Below are 25,848 nucleotides of genomic sequence, written 5' to 3'. Positions count from 1 at the left end.
CCTGGAGCCTGCTTTAGATTCGTGTCTTCCTCGCTCATGTGCGCGCGCGCTCTCTCTCTCTCTCTCTCTCTCTCTCAAAAGAAAATAAACATTAAAAAAAAAAATTTAATGTGTTATCACATATATACATAAAATCTAAAATAACCAAACTCATGAAGTAGATTGTGGCTGAATAGGGAGATGGGTGAAGGTGATCAAAGGGTATAAACTTCCAGTTATAAGATGAATAAATTCTGAGGATGTAAAGTACAGCACGGTGACTACAGTTAAGAATGCTGTATTGTATATTTGAAAGTTGCTAAGACGGCAGATCTTAAAAGTTCTCAACATACATATTATAACTACGTGAAATAACAGAAGTGTTAACTAAGCTTACTGTACTAATTATTTTGCAATTTATACATACACCAAAGCATCACATTGTACATCTTAAACTTACATGATGTTGTAGGTCAACTGTATCTCAAAAAAGCTGGGAAAAAATGCTGATGCCTTGGGTAAGACCCAGAGATTCTGATTTAATTGGTCTGGAGTGGGGCCTGGGCATCATTAGTTTTAAATGCTCCCAAGTGAGTCTAACATATTGTTAGGTTGAAAACTGCATGGATTTTACCTGCACTGATTGCATTTACTAAGCTGAAAATAGGCAGTTTTCACCTGATTGCTACATCTCGGTATTTTGTTATCAGTGTATTTAGTGAGTGTCCAAAATAGCTACCAAAATACAGTAAGATTACAAGAGGCTTAAAATGGGAAAGTAGGGCTTTTACCCACTTAATATGCAATCTAGGAAAAAGGTTATGGGACTGCTTATGTGGGTTTGGGGTCATCTCCGTGAATTCCCAATACTTAAATCAATATAAACAATTTTCCAAGTAATTCAATCCCCAATAGGCTAAGAACCCTCGCAAATCAACAAGAAAAACAAATGTGGCAGGAGGAAAATGTGCAAAGAACATGAACAGAACGTCTGCTGAAATAACAAATGACCAAACAGAATTTTTCAGCCTCACTAGTGATCAAAGAAATGCAAATTAACACTAAGATACAATTCTTCCATGAAATCAGCAAGACTTTTTAAAATATATTCAACAGAAAGAATATAATGCAACGAATACACAAACTCCTGAACGCAATAAACAATATATTTTAAAAAGCAGTTTGGCAATTATGTGTCAAGAGCCTTTAAGTATTCATACCCTTCCCTAATAGCAAAATAAAAACAGCCCAAAGGACCAACACTGGGGAATTTATTTTATGGTTAGCTAAATAATTCAAAATCCATACACTGTAGGGAGAATATTATATTTTGTTAAAAAGTTCAAAACCCAACTTTAAGAGAGAAAGGAAGATGGACATATACATATTGTGATAGTTTTGTTACATATTATGGGAAGGCAACATACTCAAATGTTAACAAAAGTAGAATTGTGACTTTAATCTTCTACTTCACATTTTTTCTATTTTCAAAATTTTCTACAAGGCATTTACTACTTAAAAAAAAATTCTTTTTCATTTCCAAGCATGAGTTAATTGATCAAGCCTAAGTCTTTACCTCAGAAAAACTGTGAGCTAAGATGACAGTGTATCATGATGCATTTCAGTGCATAAATGTGTATGGTGAGTAAGGGGTACTGAGATCCTGGCTTCACTGGGGCTGAGCCTGGCCACATGGACTGAGAATTCAGGTGATCTTAGCCAGTTGTCCTCAACAGCCCTCCTCCTCCCCCCAACATTCTCCAAAATAGATCAATTAGATTTTCTAAATGCAAACCTGCCAAGACAACTGACCCTTAGCTACAAAGGCAGATACTATTTTGGTACCTCAGTCTGAAAAGGCATTTATATGGTAGACTATTAAACCACACAAAAGCAGATCATTATAGCCAAGACAAGATGAAGCCACCCTGAGGTTTAGTCTATGCTAAATATTTATCAAAAATAAGTTACTAGGAAAAACTTTTCCTTGCTGTCCACGTACACTGATGGACACAAGTTAGTCTGTTCAGAGAACTAATTTCTTGAACTTAATGAAGTCTGATGTCCATTACTCATATTCACTAAAATCAAAATTCCCTGCAAGAGCATACTTTACAGAACTAGTCTCAACTTAGAGTGATTTTACAGAGAAGTGACATTCTGTCCCATCCCTTCCCCCATCACCAGAAGAAATAATGCTCTCACCATAAAACTGCAAAGAGTGATCAAGAGTACAAAAAGGTCATCTATAAAGATAAATGAGACATTTGATTAAAAGCCTCAAATACTCAAGACTACCATGAAGCATTTTCACATTAATATTCACTACAAATACTCTTTGTTTGCTCATCTCTAAGTTCCTCACATGCAAGAACTGCCCGAATTATCTTGATATGGTATCTCCAAACAGATTCTTAAAACAGCAATATGGGGGCGCCTGGGTGGCTCAGTCTAGGTTAAGCGTCCGACTTCGGCTCAGGTCATGATCTTGTGGTCCGTGAGTTTGAGCCCCGCGTCGGGCTCTGTGCTGACTGCTCAGAGCCTGGAGCCTGTTTCAGATTCTGTGTCTCCCTCTCTCTCTGACCCTCCCCCGTTCATGCTCTCTCTGTCTCAAAAATAAATAAATGTTAAAAAAAAAAAAAATTTAAAAAAAAAGAAAAAAAAACAGCAATATGTTCTCAAAGACTTCAAGGAGAGAATGACTTAGTGTGGATGCTACGCTGCCTGTCAGTTAACTAAAAACCAAAAATCCTCATAAACCTCTGTTTCCAAATATCAAACTCAATTACTAATAAGCATGATCAGACACTGTACAAGTCTGCATCGTTATCTTCACTCTTTAAAAGAAAATGCATTAATTGTAAATTATTTGGCATAAGAGAACATTTAGCATAATTCCTTCAATATTTATCCTAACAAAGCTTATAAATGAAGCATTTTCTGAATTACTAAATCAGTTGTACCTTGATGAAAAAGTATAACAAGAATCTCAGTTTCTACTTTTCTTCTGGATTTTCATTCTGTGTAAACAGCTTATTCAAATTTCAAAATCTAAGAGATTCCATCAGGTACATCCAGTTTAAGTTCACCTGAATGTCCATGTTGCTGCCCTCAAGTCAGTTCATAATTTATCCTAGCTTTACAATTTATATAACTCTTCAACAACTGCCCTAGCTATAAGGTTGAGTATATCCCCTTCCTGAAGTCATAATGTGACTCAGGAAACTGAGGGGTACATTATTATTACATTACAAATGCACGCTGTCACAATTTTTTAGGGGTAGCAATATAGACAGTTGAAATGAACTTCCTAATATTTAAACTTAGGCTGTTCCCTCTTTTGCGCTTTGCATACCCACCTATATGAACAGTACCTCCTGAAACACGTGGTGTGCAGTGTAGGCAGTCATATACAGTGGCCCAGCACCTTACCTACCATTTGATTCTCTGGGATTACCTTAGAAAATTCCACAAACTTTCAAAAGCCACAAACTTACTAAGTGGTGTAAGCAAAAGAAATTAAATCATAGATTCAGATAATTTACTTTGGTGTTTTGGTTTGCATACACTTCAGAACAGACAAGAAACAGACTGGTGTTTTAAAGTTTTACACACTGGTGAAAGCAGTCATTAACCAAGGAAGTTTGGATAATATACACAAAGCATACCTAATCTACGTAAGCCAAACAGGGGGAGTGCCCATAAAGACATTTCTCATGCCACTTCCATAACTGGATCTATTGTCAAAAAGAATTCTGTTCACCTGCATTCTTTTCCCTTTCCATAAGGAGGTAAAATATTGGTGTGGTACCTAAAACTCTGTTCGGTGAGTGAAATTAAGCACTGTATTGAAGATTCATTATGATCTTAATTAATAGATTAGAACACAGGACATGAGAATGCATGAATAAACAATTTTACAGGTGTTAATCAAGCTTTCTTAAACGCATTATTAAATGTAAAACTGAAATATACCTAGAACCTGCCGGAGAACAACCCCAAAATCTGCTCTCTCGTGCTTTCAACTGATGAACGTCAATTAAATCCCCTCCCCAGCAATTTTAACACAGAGAACTACCAAAGGAATTCAAAAGATATTAAAACAGTAAGCATTTCTAATTGTTAAAAACTCATATTTAATGTACTATAAGGATGAGACTTTTATTATGAGATGAACACCTATAAAATCATTGTTACTGAGTTTATAGAAGTTTGGTTGGCTATAGGTTTAATTAACCAATATGATTTTTCTTGAAATATTCTTTGTATTATCAGCAATATGCTGTCTTCATGTGTAGAAACAAACATTCCAGAAAACTAGGAGGAAAAAACAATCACCCATAAAATTTTAAAAACCAAAACCTCCCCCTCTTTAATGTAGCAATAAACAGTGCTGTCATTATCTATTAAATGCCACGTAGTTTATAAAATGTTCCTAATCATAAGAGTCTCTTCAATAATGAGAATTCGCCAATTAAGAACTGCTCAGACTTCGTCTTTCTTCCACCTTGAACTCTCAAGACTGCCTTTGTAGTACACAGTACCAAATATGGTAATATGGAGAAAACAGGTATGTCAAACATGTAATAAATTACAGACGCTTACACCAATAAGAGCTAGAATAAACAGATTTCTGACAAACTTCTTAAAGCTTGGGGGATAAAGGGGGGAATTCTGCAAAAAGCATTCTTTTCAATGCAAGTGACAACTTAGAATAGAAAAATGTGCCACAAGGATAACTATCTTATCATGCGCTGAACTGGAGGGAAACGCCTAAAACTACGGTTTTTGGAGGAACAGTTATTAGAAAACTTTAACGGAAGATAGAACGTGTTATTTCAGACACCATAAGCTCGAGTACAGTGGCTATATAATAAAGCAAGGTGCCTATTCCTGAGGAGGATTTACTTAGTAATAATGCTAATCAGTAAGTATTAAATCTAAGCAGTGCTAAAAAGGCAATGATGGGAGTTCAGGTAATGGGTTACAGAGAAAGGAAATTCCATTACTTAAAAATAATCTTGTACCTATTATTAACCATTCAAATATTTTTTTTTTGCTGATGTGCAAAAGTGCACTGGAAACCTCAGAACAGGTTTTTAAACTGGCCATGTCTTGTTAATACACTGCAGTCTTCAAATTTACACAGAGCTGCAGGTCTCCTGGATTTTTTCAAGTGTCACTCATCTAACTCGGCCTGACAGCTTAGAAATGCCATCGGTTGCTCTACAGTCAGTTTAAAAAACATCCTCTACCTGGTATCTCTGCAGTGATTGTCTTGCTGCTCCCTGAAACCTCTTCATCATCATCTGATGAGCTCGTGCTTGAGTCACAAGTCAGGTCACTATCACTGGTACTACTGTCCTGCAATAGGTTATATTTCTTCCGCGCAGCAGCTTCCCTTTTCTGTCTCAGTAGCCTGATTCTCTCCTTGTGCTTTTGGCTCCGATGACCTTTAACCTTGGCGACTCGGCCATTCTGTTTATCACTGGATTGCCGGTTTTTCTTGGCAGCCATAGTAGATGTTTCACTTTCAGATCGGGACCGCCGAGATTTGCGCCCAACAGTGGCACCAGACACTCCAGAAGGGTCTCCTTCCACTGCTGTTTCTGCCTGGGAGGGCTCATTCTCTTCTGCAGAAGACAAGGTATCTGAATCAGCCAGGTGACCACTAGAGGAAGGGGAAAGCATGCAGTGATTAGAGGAGTCACTCTCATAAACTCGGCCAGTTGTTGGCTTGTCACTCTCTGTGGATGCTAACTGAGACTCAGAAGAGTCCCTTCTCAGTTCCATCAACAAGCAGGGCATTGAAGAAAGAACTGTAGAATCCACTACCCCATCTTTCTGAACTTGAGATTCCAGTTCTACAGATCCATCTTCCTCCTTAGCTGTCTCTTGTTCAGATGGTTTCGGTGGGACTTCAGACTCAATGAGTTCTTCGACTTTTCCCACTGCCTCCTCCATCTTCATTTCAGACTTTCAAGTTCAATCATGGAGCAGAGTCTAGGAAACTAGGTCAAAGATGCAACAGGAAAGCAACCTGTACAAAAACACACAAAATCAATAAACAGAAATAGTAGATTATTTAATGAATACCTTTCTAAATGGGTAGCAAAAATTACCATCACACAGGCCTTTAAAATATATGTTTATCTGCCTGATTAAGTCAAATTCAAAGGACTTATTAGTATTACCAAAACACTAGCATACACAATTACTAATAATGGCATGATATTAATCCTTAATTACTGAACTTGCAAGCCCAGCACAAGCATCCAAAGATTTTCAACTTTAAAACCTTATTTAAAATGGTCCAAAAAGGGAGCCTCAAAACTCTGATAGTTAAATATGTACGTTCTGACTTAAACATAAAGGAAAAAGAATGCTTCAAAAAAAAATCTGGGAACGAGATTTTTCAAAAGTCTCAGAAACAAGTTAACTATACTCAATAATTTTATACTCAAATCCTCAAAGAGAAGAAGCTACAGTGGAGTAACATCAAATGTACACTTGTGTTTAAAATTTTTTTTGAACATTTATTTATTTTTGAAAGACAGAGACAGAGCATGAGTGGGGGGGGGCGGGTGGCGTGCAGAGAGAGAGAAGGAGACACAGAATCTGAAGCAGGCTCCAGGCTCTGAGCAAGCTGTCAGCACAGAGCCTGATGCGGGGCTCGAACTCACAAATTGTGAGATCATGACCTGAGCCAAAGTCGGATGCTCAACCGACTGAACCACCCAGGTGCCCCCAAATGTACACTTGTGTTTAAAAAAACCTTCAACCACATGCATTTGGCAAATGAGCACCCAAAGTAACTCTGCACCAAACGTATTTGCTATTCCTCTCAGGAAGAGTTGCTCTACAGGGGTATTAAGATGCCAGGCCTGGAATGCCTGGGTGGCTAAGCTAGCTAAGTGTCCAACTCTTGATTTCAGCTCAGGTCGTGATCTCACGGTTTGTGGAATCGAGCCCTGTGTCATGCTCCATACTAGAAGTGTGATTCTCTCTCCTTTAGATTCTCTCTCTCTCTGCCCCCCTCCCTGGATTGCACTGTCTCTCTCTCACTCAAAATAAATAAATAAACTTAAAAAAAAAAAATGCCAGGCCTGATGATACTGTTTCCTCATGGTCCTTCCTAGTTCCCACATGCCTCTCATCAGGCTGAATGTGAGCCTAGTGTTTCAACATGCTTTATTTCATAAACAATAGCCACTAAATACAGATCAACTACTTTGTGAACCTAGTACACACTAGTCTATGAATGACTTAAGGGGTTAAACAGAAAACACCCTACATACATTTTCCACCTTTATATACTAACTTTAGAACCTAACATCCTTCCCCCATTGAATGTGCTACAACTCCACTTACTCATGGAGACACAGGACATAATCTTTAACGGCAAGATTTGTGACCTATACAGTCTTCATTAACTGGTGGTTTGGTTTTAAAAGGATGATGCTAAGAATGTACAAGGCAAGTAAATACCTCACTCTGTACATGTGATGTTATAGAAAGCAGTTACCATGATGTCCCACTGGTAACAGACACAAATACTAAGCTACATGTACTCATCAGGAGCTGTAAGACAGCTCTGCTGCTTCACTCCATCAAGTTACTTGACAGTTCAACATATGGTAGACAGCAACTAGAAGATACTTGGAAAATCCTTTTTTTAATCTAACATGCCAAGGCTGCTTTTTCCCTTACCATAAACATGAACAATCTGTATTACTATCTTTTGTTTTTCATGGCCTTGTTCTCAGCTGCTGATAAAACAGACATTCTGATGAAGATTCCTCAACATATTCAAGAAAACCAGAACATTCACAGCCACTGGAAACATTAATTTAAAACAATCTCATATGCAGCCTATTTCATAAGCATATTTGCATCATTACTAATTTTTTGAGTTAAATAAAAATGTAAGCATAAATGTTATTCCTGACACCATTCCAAAAGGAATGCAACACCTCTGAAAGCCAACAGAGGGAGTAAAAGTTAAACCAGAAAACTGCCAGTGTCATAACTAAAGCATGCTGGCAATGTAACAGGAAATAAAATATTCATACATATGAAATACCCCATATATGAGGAATAAACCAAGATTTTTCTAGCAAAATAAAAATGAGAGTTGATTCTTCTGCATAGAATGAAGTTAATATTTCTGGAATAAAAAATTTTCTTATAGCTGAAATATTTGAGAAACATACTCAAGTGAAATTAATGTCAGCCATAAAGCACAAGAATCAAAAGTCTCAAATTAATTTTTGAAAGCAGAAGGTACTGGACCTTTTAAAGTATATAACATCAGGTTGAAAAGTAAATATGGGGGCGCCTAGGTGGCTTGGTCGGTTGAGTGTCTGACTTCAGCTCGGGTCATGATTTCGCTGTTTGTGAGTTCAAGCCCCGCATCGGGCTCTGTGCTGTCAGCTTGGAGCCTGCAGCCTGCCCCGGATTCTGTCTCCTTCTCTCTCTGCCCCTCCCCAACTTGTGCTCTGTCTCTGTCTCTCAAAAATAAATACATGTAAAAAATTTTTTAAAAAAATTAAATACGTTAACATGACCATAAAAATCTGGTTTCTTCAGTAGTGTAGGTAAGACAAATAAATCTAAACTGCTTTTCTTTGTAGGAAAACATAACATTATCAGTATTTTCAATATGACAAATCAATCAAATGATTATCTTTCATTTCAAGATCCTTATATCTAAGAGTTAATTGAAATTTACAATACACCAGTCAGAATAGGTAAAAATTAACAACTCAGGCAACAACAGACGTTGGTGAGGATGCAGAAAAAGAGGATCTCTTTTGCACTGTGGTGGGAATGCAACTGGTGCAGCCACTCCGGAAAACAGTATGGAGGTTCCTCAAAAAGTTAAAAATAGAACTACCTACAACCCAGCAATTGCACTACTATGTATATATCTAAGGGATACAGGCGTGCTGTTTCGAAGGGTCACGTGCACCCCAATGTTTATAGCAGGCTATTGACAATAGCCAAAGTATGGAAAGAACCCAAATGTCCATATGTATGTGTGTGTTTATACACACACACACAATGCACACACACAATGGAGTATTACACAGCAATCAAAAAGAATGAAATCTTGCCATCTGCAACGTGGGTGGAACTAAAGAGCATTACGCTAAATGAAACAAGTCAGAGAAATGTATGATTTCCCTCATATGTGGAATTTAAGATACAAAACAGATGAACAAAAGGGAAGGGAAGCAAAAATAATATAAAAACAGGGAGGGGGACAAAACAAGAGACTCTTAAATACAGAAAATAAACTGAGGGTTGCTGGAGGGGTTGTGGGAGGGGGGAGAGGCTAAATGAGTAAGGGGCATTAAGGAAGACACTGTTTTGGGATGAGCACTGGGTGTTATACATAGGGGATGAATCACTGGAATCTACTCCTGAAAATATTATTGCACTATACGCTAACTTGTATGAAAGAAAGAAAGAAAGAAAGAAAGAAAGAAAGAAAGAAAGAAAGAAAGAAAGGCTTTTACTGCCTAAAAAAGCAATTTTAATCACAAACACTAGCATCATTAATAGGACACCAGTTAGCTCACAGTGGTATGTCCATACGATGTGGCCATGAAGGATGAAAAGGTTCTTTAATACACTAATATAAGCAATTTTCAATACATAATGTTAAATGAACAAAAAAGGTACATTATACCATTTGTGTAAACAAAGAACAAAATTATATTTATATGTGAGTTTGTCTGTAAATGTACAGAATCTCTGGGAGGATACTTAAGAAAATGGTAACACCAGCTACTCTGGCAAGGAAAGAGAGCAAATGAGGGGAACAGGAGTCAAAAGACCTTTCTACTGCACGAAGTCTTTACCTCTTGAATTTACTATCATGTACAAGTTATTATCTATTCAAAAATCCACTCTAACATAAAAGTCTACTGAAGAGTCTTCTGAAGAAAAGGGGACTTGTGCCTTTTCTGCTCATGACACCAACTATTTAACTGTTCGGGTCAAATTTAGTCCGTGAAGTGTAATAGTTGCCCCCTGCAGTGGAATTTTGTTATAATTCATAAAACACAAGGAAAAAAGTCACAGAAAGTGAAAACAGAAGTTCTGACAAAACTCCCTGCATTAGAATAAAAATGAAGTACTCTAAACACAGGGGGAAAAGATGTCATATGTATAGAAAATAATAATCTTCCCAAAGAACCAGAGTATTTACTGCATGTTGTTTTTGGTCAGGGAAAATATATGTATTTTCCTGACAGAGGTAATCAAAAGTAGCTGGCAGCAGAAATGATAAAACTATCAAATGATAGCTGCATCTTATAAATGGGATAAAAGGCTCTCAACCACCTGATTTAACATTCAGTGAATTTACAATGATGTATTAAATAAACAACAGAGAGCATTTATTTAGTTATTTTTATTTCTTTTCCACCATGCTGTTCTAATCTCCACTCTAAAGGTGGTCCCCTTCTACCTGGATATTACAGTTAATCCCCCCTCATCTCCCTAGAGCCCTTGTTGATTATTCTTCAGCATTCATTAACCTCTCACTCAAATGAGATAACTCAAATGGATTATCCAACCATCCATCCACTCATTCATTTGAAAAAATCTTCCTCCTACTTAACCTCCTCAATCTCACATCTCCTCCTCCAATTACCATTCTCTTCTTTCATGGCCAACCTCATTAAAAGAGTTGTCTAAATTCCCTCCAATTTCTTTACTTCTCATACTCCTCCAACCCAATCCCATCTGACACCTGCTTTTATCACACCTGAAGAACAGTTCTTATTAAGGTCATTAATGATCCCCATAACTTTAAATCCAACAAACATAGTTTGGCCCTCATCTTACTTAATGTCTAAGCAGCATTCTATATCCACTCCCTCTCCCCCTTAAACTAGTGTTTTTCTGTAGCTTCCAGGCTTCCTTCTTCTGATTGCTCCTTCTCAGCCTACTTTATAGACTTAACTTCCTCTACCAAACCTCAGGCATTAGTCCAAGGGTAGATCCTTTTCACACCCATCAAAGTAATCTTTTCTACCAATCTTTCCAATACCATCCCTATACTAGTAATTGTCTCTCCATCTCAGCTCTTTTCCAAGCTCTATACCAGTCTACACAAATAGCCACCTGACATCTGCATTTAGATTTCATAAAGGCCAAACTACAATCTCTTCATGCCCAAAACCAAATTACCCATCTCTGAACTACCCCCTCTCTGCTGCTTCTCTAGCTTTCCCTTGTTCAGTAAAAAAAGCATCACTGCTTACTTCAGTTACTCGTATCAAAAACCTGAGGGTTATCCTTGACAATGCCTTCTCCTTTACTTATTGCATCCCATTATTCACTAATTCCCATCGGTCCTACCTCCTTATATTTCCAGCCTACTATTTTCTATCTCCACTGTCAATCACTTTAAGCACAACCTCCATTATTTATTTTTCCATGGAACCACTGACAATCATCTCTTCTTTCCATATTCAGTCTTGCTCCTGGACCACCAACCTGAGCTCCATACAGCAGGCAGAACAATATTTTTGCAAGGCAAATATGACATGTTTATATGAGAAATTTTTCTTTTTTAGATTCCACATAAAGTATTTTTTTTAATGTCTTACAAGGTTGGAATGGGGCAACGAACAAGAGGAGAGTATCAAGGCAACCTGAGTTTTATGGGAGTTCTCTCGCCCCTTTATAAAGGATTATATGCAATTATTTTAAAAACCTGGGTTCTGGACAATCAAAATGCAGCATGTATTAGTCCTGCGTTCATTAAGAAACTAAGATGACAAAAGAGGAGGACAGGAAAGAGAGTTAAACCATGGAAAGGAAGCAATATACTGCCCCTCTAAGACAGAGAAGAGAAAGTATTAAGAAAAAGGAGTGGAAATAACAAAGTATAAGGCTAAATGAGGCTACTATGAACATCTGGAGGAGTTTCTTTCATACTAGACCTCATTCTTGGTCAGCAAAACTTAATACAAGGTGAAATAGCAGGTTTTGAAATTTGTGAAAATGGAAAAGGGTTCAAACTTTTGCTACAGAAAATCTGAGGAGAATAAAAATGCTAAGCACAGTAATTTACACAGTGTCAAAAAGAATAATTCGCAATACTACTTACTCAATTCCCACACTATGTAGGGACCGCTAACACAAACTTAAGGGATGCGGGTAGGAGGGCAGTGTGTGATTGCTCTTCCCTGCTCAAAACCTCTGCCCACCATCTCCAGTTTCATCTTGGGTCACTCACACCCTAGCTCCCTCTAGCTACAAAGAATGTTAGACGAACAGGTTTTTTTTTTTTTTTCCTCTTTTCTTTTTTTTTTTTCAGATCTCTGGCCTTTTACTTATTTTGTGCCAGCCCTCTTGCTGGCTACTCTTCACATATATCAGAGTAAGTATCACTTCCTTGGGGTTGCTTTTGGTACCTATTAATAGGATCCCTGTTATATACAGATCATAAGCCTATTTTCTTTCATAGTATTTTGCATAATTGTTGTTAATTTTATTTAATGTCCATCTACCATATAAAGGGACTTATATAAATTTAAAGAAATAAAAAATTATATAAATGAAAAATTATATAACCCTCAGCTGACTTATCTCTATGATTAATACGTAAAATAGACCTTAAGGCAAAAATTATTGTCAAGACAAAAGGTGTCATTCTAATTTTCATAGCCCAGTGATAAACAGAATGGGAATCTGTGGAAGTTCTTTCTGACCACAACAAGGCAGTAGAAACCAAGGTCATTGTTAAAAGGGAAGACCAATGAGGTGGTGTTGAGGTTGACCACAGGACCAGGTGTGAAAAAGTAGTGAGGAAGTGAAGACACTAGGGAAATACAGTGTAGGATTTCCAGGCAATAACAAGGGCCCACTTTAAGGGCTGGAGTATGAATTTCAAGTGAGACTGGCACATGTGGTTATGTTTTTCTCCTCTGAAGTTCAGCTACGTAAGTCAAGCACAGAAGAGGAAGAAATTTAACCAGAATTCTAGTTTCACCAAGCAAGCAGAACAGTACAAGAAAGAAGTAAGAGTGCATGCAAGGAAATGATTGTAATTATCACATCCAGAAAGTACAGGGCAGTGAAAATGTCCAATGGAATGGACATCCCAGTGGAGTTAAGGATGGAAGGGTTACATTTATTGGTAACTGCCAAGATCTAAAATAGTGCTATACTAAAAATGTTGTTCTTCAAGGACTATCTTATAGAAATTAAGAGTAACTGACTAGAAACTTTGAGCCATTTGATACTGTCATGACAACCAAACAGCATTTCAATTTCCTAGTAGTTAGCTGACCGTATTTTACAAAACAAAAATCTACCAATTTGGATTGGAAATAAAAATACACTGGTCCAGGGGTGTCTGGGTGGCTCAGTCAATTAATAATGTGACTCTTGATTGTGACTCAGGTCATGATCTCAAAGTTTCATGAGTTTGGGGCCCCGTGTGGGACTCTGCACTGACCACGTAGAGCTTGCTTGGGATTCTCCCCTTCTCTCTGCCCCTCCTCTGCATCCTCTCTGTCTCTCTCAAAATAAATAAATCAACTTAAAAAAAAAAATACAATGGTCCTTCGCAACAGATAGTTTGAGAAACATTGGTTAAAGTATGACTGTGGAAATAAGTGGCTAAGGTAGAGAACAAAATCATTACAGGTGAGTTCACAGAACTGAGTGGGCAGTGTCAGAAGGATCATCTGTGTATACTGAAATCACCAAGAATTAACAGTAATAATGGACAAAATGACACTAAGCAAGGAACAAAAATCATCACAGCATAACGGGTCAGTGGTCAAAAGATGACAGCAATTATCTGAAAAGTGGCAATGAGGAACAAGGAAATCCAAGGCAGAGGATAAGGACTGCAGGAGGAAAAAAGCACAGCCACTCCCTTGCAAGGTAAAGCAGTGCCCTCAGTGGAAAGCCATGTTGCTATTAGTGCAAGAAGGTAAAGGGGAAGTTCAGAGAGGAAGTTAAGAATATTGGTGATTGTGCTGATGATGAACTAAAGTAGAAATGAGCTGGAGAAGGAGGGGAAGGAAAAGAACAGGGACTGCGTGGTGCTTTCTGAAGATTAGACTGCAGGAAATAAGGGGTGACTTAGGAGTTTGGAGCTTCCTGTGGTAACATTCGTGAAACAAAAACCTATGTCAAGTACGTACTCAGATGTTTTCTTTTTCATTCTATACACTGAAAAAATTTAGTGTTGGTCATGACTCAGTCAACTGATTTCACAACCCAGTAGGTGGTGACCTAAAACTTGAAAAACACTGTCTAGAGAAACACATGGGTCACAGCAGCTCTGTTTCTGAGACAGACAAAACAAAAACAAAACATCTACTAACACAGTGGAATGGAAAAATAAATTGTGGTACATTCTACATTGTGGTACAATAAAGTAGCATATAGCAGTGGAAACAAAAGACAACTACATCAACATGGATAAAACAATAAAAACGATGGTAAATAAAACAAAAAAAAAAGGCAAGCTAACTGCAAAAAAACCTGTGTCATTCAATGTATACAAAGTCCAAACTAAGACAAAATAAAACTACTTTAAAAAGCAAAAGAATGGTTACCAAAATGTCAGGATAGTGGTTACTATTAGGATAGTTCTTCAGGAACTGAAGAAGAGGGGACAGATTATGAGTATGCAGGGTTTCGTAAGTATTGGTAGGTAGGGCAGGACTTCGGGCTACGAGCAAGGGATGGGGTCAGCAAAACTCCCCAAAATGTAATTATAAGGCATGACAAAATTAATCAAAACCACCATTTCAGAGCTCTAGGAATCTGTCAAAAGTATACACAAAACATACTGATGTTTAAAAACCTGCAGGATTTTTATTAAGAATAGTGGGGGTCTGTGGTGTTCCTTGCCTGGGGCTGCTCCCATTCCTCCCCCAAGTCCATGGAGCTCAATAGGTTCAGCCTAACTCCATGCAGCAGGCCAAGAGGATGTGAGGGTCAGCTTTTGCACTTACAAAGAGGCCTCACTCAATCTGGACCGGCTAGCCACACCTACGTCCCAAGGGCATTATAGGGGCAAGTGACAATCTCAGCAAGCAAGCAGGGAGGCCAAGGGTTCCACTAGCCTGAGGATGTGATCATGAATGGGTCAAGCATATTCTTGGCTGAGGCTGCAGGATTATGCAGAGAAAATGCCAAACGGCCCAAGAGAGTTAAAAAAAAAAAAAGAAGAAGAAAAAAAGAAAAAAAAAAAAAAAAAAAGCCAGCAGACTTGAAAATGGCCTGAACTTTAAAATGCTCTCATCCATCCATGTACAGATCCATCAATACAGAACAAGAATCCTTATTGATGGGAGGTATTTGAGCAAAATTTCTGTACAAGTACTGGCTGATTAGTAAACCGTGTTGGAAAGGACAAGAGCAACCATTAGCCAGGTTTAAAATTTAAAATAGGAAAAATAAAAAATAAAAAACTGAGCAGAGACATAAGCAACAACACACTGCAGGAGAGACAGATTTCAGATTTACCCATTACCTAAACAAAAAAAGAGCAACACGTTCAAAGGGAAAAATAGTAAGAATCCAAATATATTTGGATATATTTGCAATATATTATCTAAAATGTCCAGTTTTCAAGAAAAAATTAAGAGACCTTAAAAAAATAGGAAATGTGACTCATACACAGAAGATAAAGGCAGTCACTAGAAAAACAAGTGTCCTCAGATGGGCTTCACAAAGATTTCAAAAGAACTATTTTAAATACGTTCAAAGTACTAAAGAAAGATACGATTTAAAAATTAAAGTATAGCAACAATGAATGAACAAGTAGATAATCTCAATAAGGAAACAAATTATCAAGAGAACCAAATGGACATTCTCCACTTAAGAAATATAAAAATTGATGGGGCGCCTGGTTGGCTCAGTCGGTTGAGCGTCTGACTGCAGCTCAGGTCATGATCTTGCAGTTCATTGAGCTCGAGCCCACATCGGGCTCTGTGCTGTCAGCTCAGAGCCTGGAGCCTGTTTCAGATTCTGTGTTTCCCTCTCTCTCTGCGCCTCCCCTGCTTGCGCTCTGTCTCTCAAAAATAAATAAAAACTTCAAAAAGAAAAAAAAAAAGAAATATAAAAATTGAAAAGAAATTTCACTACTAGGGCTCAACGACATGTTCAAGATGACAGAATAGAGAAATCAGTGAACAAAATGATAAGAGAAACTGTGCAATCGGAAGAATAGAAAGAAAAAGAGTGAAGAAAAATGACCAGGGCCTCTGAAACACAAGGGACAATGTCAAGAATATCAACATGTGTGGGGTGCCTGGGTGGCTCAGCAGTTAAGCTTCCGACTCTTGGTTTCAGCTCAGGTCATGATCTCACGGTTTGTGGGTCTGAACCCCACATCAGCCTATGCGCTGACATTGCAGATGGAGCCTGCTTGGAATTATTCTCTCTCCTTCTCTCTCTGCCCCTCTCTCCCTCTCTCAAAATAAATAAACTTTTAAAAAAAGAAGAAGAAGAAGAAAAAAAAGAAACACTAGAGGCCAGAAAGTAGAATGACATTCAAAGTGCTGAGGGGAGGGACCGCCTGGGAGGGAGGCTCAGTAGGCTGAGTGTCCTTTCAGTTTGGCTCAGGTCCTGATCCTGGGGTTGTGGGACCAAGCCCCGTGTTGGGCTCCATGCTGATGTGGAGTCTGCTTGTCTCTCCCTCTGTGCCTCCCACTCCCTACTGCTGGAGCTCTCTCTCTAAAAGAAAAAAACAAACAAAAAAGAGAGAAAAAGAGCGAGAGGGAGAGAGAGACAGAGAGAAAAAGGAACAGAGAACAAAGTGCTGAGGAGAAAAACTAAGAATGCTATAACCAACAAAAATATTCTTTCAAAATGAAGACAAAAAGGGGCACCTGGTTAGGCAGTGTGTATAGAGCATGTGACTTTTTATCTTGGGGTCTTAAGTCTGAGCTCCGCATTGGGTGGAGAGACTACTTTAAAAACAAAAGAATTTTTTCAGGGGTGCCTGGGTGGCTCAGTCAGTTGAGCGTCCAACTTCGGCTCAGGTCATGATCTCGTGGTTCGTGAGTTCAAGCTCCGCATCGGGTTCTGTGCTGACAGCTTGGAGTCTGGACCCTGCTTCAGAGTCTGTGTCTCCCTCTCTATCTGCCCCTCCCCCACTCACATTCTCTCTTTCTCTCTCTCTCTCTCTCTCTCAAAAATAAACATTAAAAAGATTTTTTTAAAAAAAGAAAAACAAAAGAATTTTTAAAAATGGGGTGCCTGGCTGGCTCAGTTGGAAGAGTATGTGACTCCTGATCTCAGGGTCATAGGTTCAAGTCCCACATTGAATGTAGAGATTACTAAAAAAATAAATAAAATGAAGGGAAGAAAAAAAAAAAAAAACAGGCACCTGGGTGGCAGAGTCAGTTAAGAGCCGGACTTTGCCTCAGGTCATGCTCTTGTAGTTCATGGGTTTGAGCCCTGCATCAGGCTCTCTGTCAGCACAGAGCCCGCTTCAAATCCTGTCTTTCTCTCTCAAAAATAAACATTTAAAAAAATAAAAATAAAAGATTTACAAAAGAAAGAAAGAAAGAAAGAAAGAAAGAAAGAAAGAAAGAAAGAAATATTCCCAGATAAACAGACTAAGAAATTTCATTAGTAGCAGACCTGCTTTACAAGAAATAATAAAGGAAATTCTTTAAGCTAAAAGGAAAGAATTTGTGACTCAAATCCACAAAATGAAATGCAGACAACAAAAAATGCTAAATATGTATGTTAGCATAAAAGACGCTATAAATGATTCTTATTTCTTCTCTTAAAAAATAAAAGACTACACAGAGCAGTAATTATAACACTGTATTGCAAGGTTTACAATACACACAGCTGTTATAATATACAAAAGTAATACTATAAAAAGGAAGGAGGAGATGGAGCCTTTCCCTACTGGTAAAATGTTTCTATATTTTATTGAAATTAAATAAACACTAATTTGAAGACAACTGTGACAAATGAAGATACAGATGTAATCTCCATAGCAACCACTAAAATGAATAATACACACACACATATGTATCTCCCAAGACAGTAAAGAAGGTACACAGTAACAACAATAAGACATTAGAAAATAAAATGGCAGGGGCGCCTGGGTGGCTCAGTTGGTTAAGTATCCGACTCTTGGTTTCAGCTCAGGTCATGATCTCACAGTTCATGAGTTCAAGACCCTCGTTGGGCTCTGTGCTGACAGCTCAGAGCCTACAGCCTGGAGCCTGCTTCAGATTCTGTGTCTCCCTCACTCCTTCTCTGCCTTCCCCACTTGCACTCAGTCTCTCTCTCTCAAAAATAAACAAACATTAAAAAAAATTTTAAATATTTAAAAAAATAAAACAGCAAATGTAAATCCAACTAAATTAAAAATTACATTAAATGTAAATGGCCTAAATGCTCCAATCAAAAGACACAGATTATCAGAATAAATAAAAAAGACCCAATTGTATATAGTCTAAGAAACATACCTTAGATTCAAAGATAAAACAGGTTGAGGGAAAATAATGGAAAAAGATATAGTATGCAGAGACCAACAACAGGAGAGCTAATGTTTATATAAACATGAGATAAAAATAGACTAAGACAAAAAATGTTACTAGAGACAAAGAGGGACATTTCATAATGATACAAAAGCTAATGTATCAGGAAAATATAAAAATCAAAATACTAACAAAATGGAAAGGAGAGAATTCAACACCAAAAGTTGCAGATTTCCAGTCCTCAACGGATAAAACTAGACAGAAAGTCAGCAAAAATTTAGAAGACTTGAACATTATCAACCAGTTCAACCCACAGGACAATATGGAACACTCCACTCCTTGGATAGTTATTGGTATTTGCAACTAGGTACAGGGTAACCCCAAACTAAGATATGGACTACTGGAAAGTAAAAAGAAACAACCAACTTTAATTTGAACTAGATTAATGCTTAGGAATATAGGTCTCAAAGGAAAAAAATAAAGATTTTTTATTTGGACATTATCCATACAAGATGAGGTGGTAGATGAATACAGATGAATGGTAGATGAATCAAATTAGAAAAAGCATAAAATAGAGGAGAGACTCTAAACAGACTTTTTAAAAAATGTGTATCTGTTGCTTTAGCATACAAACTGATAGGTAACAAATTATACTTGGACCAAAAAAAGATATAAAAGCATTAATAAAACACACACATATAAGAAAGTCTTCCTTCTCACAATACATTTTTAGATGTTTAAGAACTTCCTGTGAACTTAGAATTGTGAGAATAGACAATGATTAACGGGGTCTTATCTAAGACCAACCACTATAGGAAACCCTCCTGAGAGTTTTGACATAGCAGAGTATACAAAATCATTAAACACTCAACATAGGAAAGGTTTGCCTTTTACACTGCTCGATTTTACTCCTTTTGGGCTACAATCACTAACCATCCTTTAACACCATTATAAAGACATAAAATGAATGAATGAATAAACTAAAACAGTATTGTTGTTCCTAATGTGACAAATGCAAACTGAAGTCATCTGCTGTTAGAAGTTTACTGTTGCTACAGGCACTTTTCCGTTGAAACCACAAGCTGACACAATCACAGCCCATTATGTGAAACTGCTTCTAGGCAAGATTTTCTCTACAGTCAAGGTAAAATGGGGCATTCTAATTGCTAGCATGCCTACATATCACCACCTTAGACCTGTAAGAAAAATAAGCAGCTAATGCCTCAAACATGATATATACCGATTAACCCATTAATTTACACTGCTTCCCCAAACGTACAAGCCATATTATTAGATAATTCTTGAATTCCAACACTGCTCTCTTATATAAAACAATACTCTGCAGTAAATATGGCTACTTAGACACAAAAGCAACTTTAAAGATGGTCAACATTTTAATGACAAAATAACAATGCTCCTGATCACTAGAGTACAAGATATAATATTTCCTGTGGTCACAAAAAGTTAAAAAAAAAAAATCCTTACAGGCACCTGGGTGGCCCAGTTGGTTGAGTGTCCGACTTCTGACATCATGATCGCACAGTTCAAAAGTTCGAGCCCCGCATCGGGCTCTGTGCTGACAGCTCAGAGCCTGGAGCCTGCTTTGGATTCTGTGTCTCCCTCTCTCTTTCTGCCCCTCCCCCGCTTGCACTCTCTCTCTCTCAAAATAAATATTTTTTTTAAAAATTTTTTAAATCCTTACAAGTGATCCTATTTCCTTGCAATAATGGGGAACTGTTCCAAACAGGACGCCTTCTACTGTTCTGTCTAATCTAGCATCAAATACCAAGTAATAGGGCTTACACCAACCACCCTTGGGAAGACACTATGTTTCAAATAGAATTCATGACCTAATTTTTTCCCAAGATTTAGTCTACTTCGGTCCGTCATTTTGTTTAAAATTGATACTAAAAAAGTTCTCTCTGTATCTGTGACCATAAACCATTCAACATAAAAACAATCTATAAGAAACCCCAAAACCTTTCATATAAGTCTACTCTTATTTTCAATATTTAAATTCTTTACCTACTTCCTTCCTCACAAAAAATCTATACCCACAAAATTTCAAAGCTACTAAGTATTAAGACCACTAAAACACAAATTTGGGTTCCAAGTTTTCTGCTCTTTAATCAAAACAGTCAGACTCTCTCCTCTAAGTTTTTTTTTTCTTTTTTTCTTTTTTTTTTTTTTTTAACATTTATTTTTGAGACAGAGAGAGACAGAGCATGAGCAGGGGAGGGGCAGAGAGAGAGGGAGACACAGAATCTGAAACAGGCTCCAGGCTCCGAGCTGTCAGCACAGAGCCCGACGCGGGGCTCGAACTCACGGACCGTGAGATCGTGACCTGAGCCGAAGTCGGACGCTTAACTAACCGAGCCACCCAGGTGCCCCTTTTTTTTTCTTTTTTAATAAATATTGAAAATAGGGGCACATGGGTGGCTTAGTCAGTTAAGCATCTGACTTTGGCTTAGATGATGATCGCTCAGTTTGAGAGTTTGAGACCTACACAGGGCTCTCAGCTGTCAGTATAGAACTCATTTCGGATCCTCTTTCCCCCTCTCCCTATGTCCCCTCTCCTACTTGCAGTCTCCCTCAAAAAAAAAAAATTTTTTTTTTTTTGAAAATTTTACCAAAGAAGTGTACACATTGTTAAGTATACAACTTGATGATTTTTACAAAATAAACATATCCGTATAATGACCACATAGATAACAGAACACTCCCCAAATCCCAAAAGCCTCCTCCATGCCCTAATCATTACCTGCCCCTCCCCCAAAAGTAACCATCTTTTGGACCTTTATCACCACAGATCAAAGTTGTCTATTCTTAACTTTTAAGATGATGTAAAGAAATAGGGGAATAGTCTGTATCCATAGTTTGGAAGACTCATTATTGTTGAGATGTCAATTTTTCCCAATCTGATCCAGATTCGATATATTCCCAATCAAAACCCCAAGCTATTTTGTAGATATCGACATACAGATTCCAAAGTTTATATGGAAAAGCAAAAGACCCAGAATAGTCAACATGGTACAGAAGGTTGAAGGACTGACATTACTCAGTTTCAAGACTCACTATAAAAGCTACAGTAATGTCGTACCGTACGACAATGTCGTACGAGCCAAAAGGCAGACACACAGATAAATGGAACAGAATATAGAGAGCCCAGAACACATTTAACTAACCACTGATGAAAGAGCAATAAAAGCAATTCAATGGATAAATAATTCTATTGAACAAATGGTACTGGAACAACTGGACATTCACATGAAAAAAAAATCACCTAGGGGGTGGTGGTGGAATAATCAATAATCACCTAGACACAGACCTTACACATTTCACAAAACTTAACTCAAAATGGATGAGACACATAAATGTAAAATGCAAAACTATAAAAATTCTAGTGGAAACAGGAGAATATTTAAGTGAACTTAGGTTTGGCAATGAATTTTCATTTCTTTTAATGTTATTTTTTGAGAGAAAGACAGGGAGAGTGTGAATCCCAAGCAAGCTCTGCCCTATCAGCACAGAGCCCCCTATGCAGGGCTCAATCTTACCAACTGTGAGATCATGACCCACCAAAATCAAGAGTCGCTTAACTGACTGAGCCACCTAAGTGCCTTTGGCAATAAAGTTTTTAAAATTTTTTTTAATGCTTTATTTTTGTTTTTGAGAGAGAGAAAGAGAGCGCGAGCAAGGGAGAGGCAGAGAGAGGGAGATACAGATTCCAAAGCAGGATCCAGGCTCCGAGCTGTCAGCACAGAGCCCGACACAGGGCTCGAACCCGTGAACCACCAGATCATAACCAGAGCCAAAGTCAGACACTCAACCAACTGAGCCACCCAGGCGCCCCTTGGCAATGAATTTTTAAATGTAATGCCCAAAGCACAACCCATGAAAGAAAAAATAGACTATTAAAATTAAAAATTTCTGCTCTGCAAAGACACTGTGAAGGGAACGAAATGTTTGAAAAGTATGTCCACGTCTCACTTTAAAAGAAACAAAAACAAAGGCACACATCTTCCTTGCTCTTTCACCTCAACTACCAAACTTTAGGATCCAACAGCATCTCTAATTCCTTTTTTTCCCAGTGTTTATTCATTTTTGAAAGAGAGAGAAAGAGCACGTGCACATGTGCGATTGGGAGAGAGGCAGGGGGGACAGAGGATCCAAAGTGAGCTCTACACTGATAGCAGAAACAGAAGAGAGCCCTATATAGGGCTCGAACTCACAAACCACGAAATCATGACCCAAGCAAAAGTCAGGTGCTTAACTGACTGAGCCACTCAGTGCCTCAGCATCTCTAACTCCTGATCTTTCGCTGCTTAACCCAATGCAATCTAATCTCTGTTTCCATTATTCTACCTGAAGTTTGCTAAGACTACCTTTATCTCATGTTATTAAATCCAAGAGACATGTTTAGTCTTCATTCCTTACCTCTGAGCAGTATCTGATGCTGTTAACCATATTTCCTCCTTCTTGAAAATCCCTTTCCACAGACTTCTATACCATCACACTATTCTGGTTTTTCCTCCTTTCTCTCCAATTCAACCAACTTATATCTCCTTTGTTGACTCATTCTCATCTCTCTAAATGTAGTTATTTTTTTTAAGAATTGTTTTCCCATTTAATCTGCCATGTTTCATCCCAGTGAAGTCTCAGCTCACATAAGATCATTTAAGTACCAATTCATTAGGAATGGTTAAGACCATTGAGAGAAACCAGGATACATACAACCAAATATTCCATCATCTGTCAACTGGCTTGGTAAGGACTACTTCCAATGTGAGGTGCCAGAATGATGTTCTTCAACTTCAACAAAGAATTATCTTTGACAGGGGCTCTGGGCGCATCATGTCCAAAGTAGCCACTTTAATAACCTACGGGAAGAGTTTCCACCAGGTCATCTTGATTGAATAATTGACATATTCCAGTTTAAAGGATATGAATCAACAACCAGATGAAGAGGCACATGGGGAAGTATGTGGAGCTTCCATGCTCTCTCCAGGCACACCACTCTCCCCAATCTCCCAGTGTTCACCAACCTGGAACTCCAAATTTAGTTCTTCATGGCCCAGAGTTGGGCCCTCTTTTCTCTTGTTGTAATTCAAGGTGGTATGATCAACACCCTTAGCTCCCAAATTCACAACTTTAGACCAAAGGGCTCTTCCAAAGATCTCCAAAAACCCGGTGATCAATCGCCTCCTTGACATTCTAGTTAAATTATCTTAAAGATACTGCAAATTTCGTGTTTAAAAAAAAAAAAAACAAAAAAAAACAAAAACCCAAACCTGCCTTTCCTCTAGCAAGCACTTAATGTGTAATTAATTCTGTATCATTATCAAATCCAAAAGGGATACCCCCCAAATTCCATTTTAACACCACATCCTATCAATTTGGCCACCCAAATATCCTTCAGGCATTTTCATTTCCCTACTGCCTGGACTACTATAATAATCATAGTGGTCTCCTCATACCCACTCTTGATTGCTACAAATGCAACCAGAATTATTTTGTTTAAAAACTAAAATCTGATCTTGTTATATGTCTCTTCAAACTCTTCAAAATATTAAAACCATTTTTAAAAGAAAAACTAGGGCAGAGGATATTTAATTCAACTAATATGTATCAAATACCTATTATGTCAAGCAACGTGGTAGGTCTGGGCTTACAAAAATGAATAAATCACAGTACTCACACTGAGATATAACCAGAAACAAATCTGTGGCTTGAGAACCTACTATTTAAGTGTTTCAGAGCAGTTAAGGACAGTAAGCAGCTCACACAAATGAACTGGATGAATGTAACAAGTAGTGCAAAATTAAGGAAGTGCTACAGGAGAGGTATAAACAACTCCAGACATTCACCAGATCAGAACCAGGAAAACTATCTATGAAGAAGATAATAAAATATGGGTTTGGAAAGGTAAGAATGATTTTAATAAATGAAAGCAAGGATAAAATGGGCTACCACAGAATCTTGAAACTCTATACCAAGAGAGACATGAGAAAAAACATTAAAAGCAAGAAAGGTCAGAGGCACTGGACTCAAAACCCAAGATGGGATTTCAAAGTTTCATTTGAGATAACTTAAAATTGATTAGATTAATATGAAGAGGTCTATGTTAGCAAAGACAATAATCCTGCATAAATAAAACTGCTGTCAGTCACTTTTCATCAATGTTACTCTCAGCATTCATACAATATGGTAGTAACACTAATTCAATACAGTGGTAGCCATGAGATATGGTGATCCACACCTTTCCAACAAGAGAACAAAAGTTCCTAAGAACATCATTCCTGATGCAAGAAAAGAAAGTTAATTTGAAGCACCATGTATCCACTGACAAATTATTGATGTTCTCTAAGCCACAATTTCCTTGTTTCTAAAACTTCAGTCCTTGGCAGGACAAAATGAGTAACACATGCAAAGCACCTAGTACACAACTTCAAAGTCAAATTTCAAGAAACAGTATTTTTTTTAAACCTTTCTATTCTCTCTTCTTCCTCTTCACTTCAAGTTCCTCACAGAACGACCATTGTAACATGTCTACAATGTTATCTTAATCCATTCATGTATTAGGCACATATTTATTGAGTACTTGCGCCAGGCACTGGGAAATATGCAGTACTTCCCTGACAGTAAAGTCTAAGAAAGAGACAAATGAATAATCACACAACTGAATAATCACACAAACATGAAATTTACTACTGTGGTAAGTATGTCAGAGAGAAGATATATTGGCACCATAAAAAGAGAAAAAGAAAGAGGAATGTAACATAGCCAAAAGTAAATAGGAACCCACTATTACAAAGAGAGGAAGGAGACATAGATTTAAGTTGATTTGTACACTCTGGCTGCATCGTGGAGACAGGATGGAAAAGGAGACAAGTAAATGTCAGTAGAACAATTCAAAGGCAAGGTAAAAAAAAAAATTACAGTAGCTCTGGACTAATGGTTCTGGCAACAGAAAGATGTGGATGGATGGGAGATCATGGAGCAAACATGCGGAGTGAGAAAGGCACGTGTCAAGGGCAAGTCTTTGGTTTCTGGATTCTGCAACTAGACTGACAGTAGAACCAATCACTAAGAGAACATGAAAGGACCTGTGTAGTGAATGGAAGAGAAAAGGACATCAAGAGTTTGGTTTTAGGCTTACGGATTCTAAAGTGCCTTTGAGACATCCAAAGAAATGTTGGAGAAGCACTAGATATTTCATATTGAGGTCTAAGCTCAGCAGAGGTTGGGGAGGGATTTTCCTGCCAAGAATATTAAAGTATTCTTGGCACTCTTAAGATCAAATAAAACAATGAACTGGAAAAAATCTAATCTTTGACAATCGGCTACCATTTTCTCTATTTTTCTCTGTGTGCACCTC

At 37.8% G+C, this 25,848-nt stretch overlaps 1 protein-coding gene across 2 annotated transcripts in view; it reads right to left on the bottom strand.

The window, feature by feature from the left end:
* The window catches only part of ARK2N (arkadia (RNF111) N-terminal like PKA signaling regulator 2N), an 85,495-nt gene that overhangs the window by 41,946 nt on the left and 17,701 nt on the right, over nucleotides 1–25,848 (bottom strand). For both annotated transcript variants that reach the window (XM_047827914.1, XM_047827915.1), the window contains exon 2: nucleotides 5,235–6,019. In XM_047827914.1, the coding sequence (XP_047683870.1) occupies nucleotides 5,235–5,949 (715 nt within the window). In that variant the 5' untranslated portion in view covers nucleotides 5,950–6,019. The remainder of the gene's footprint in view (nucleotides 1–5,234; nucleotides 6,020–25,848) is intronic.

The sequence above is a fragment of the Prionailurus viverrinus genome, chromosome D3 (assembly GCF_022837055.1).
Source record: "Prionailurus viverrinus isolate Anna chromosome D3, UM_Priviv_1.0, whole genome shotgun sequence".
Lineage (NCBI taxonomy): Eukaryota > Metazoa > Chordata > Mammalia > Carnivora > Felidae > Prionailurus > Prionailurus viverrinus.
Note: the sequence above shows the minus strand (reverse complement) of the source record. Positions and strands in the feature narration are given on the sequence as shown.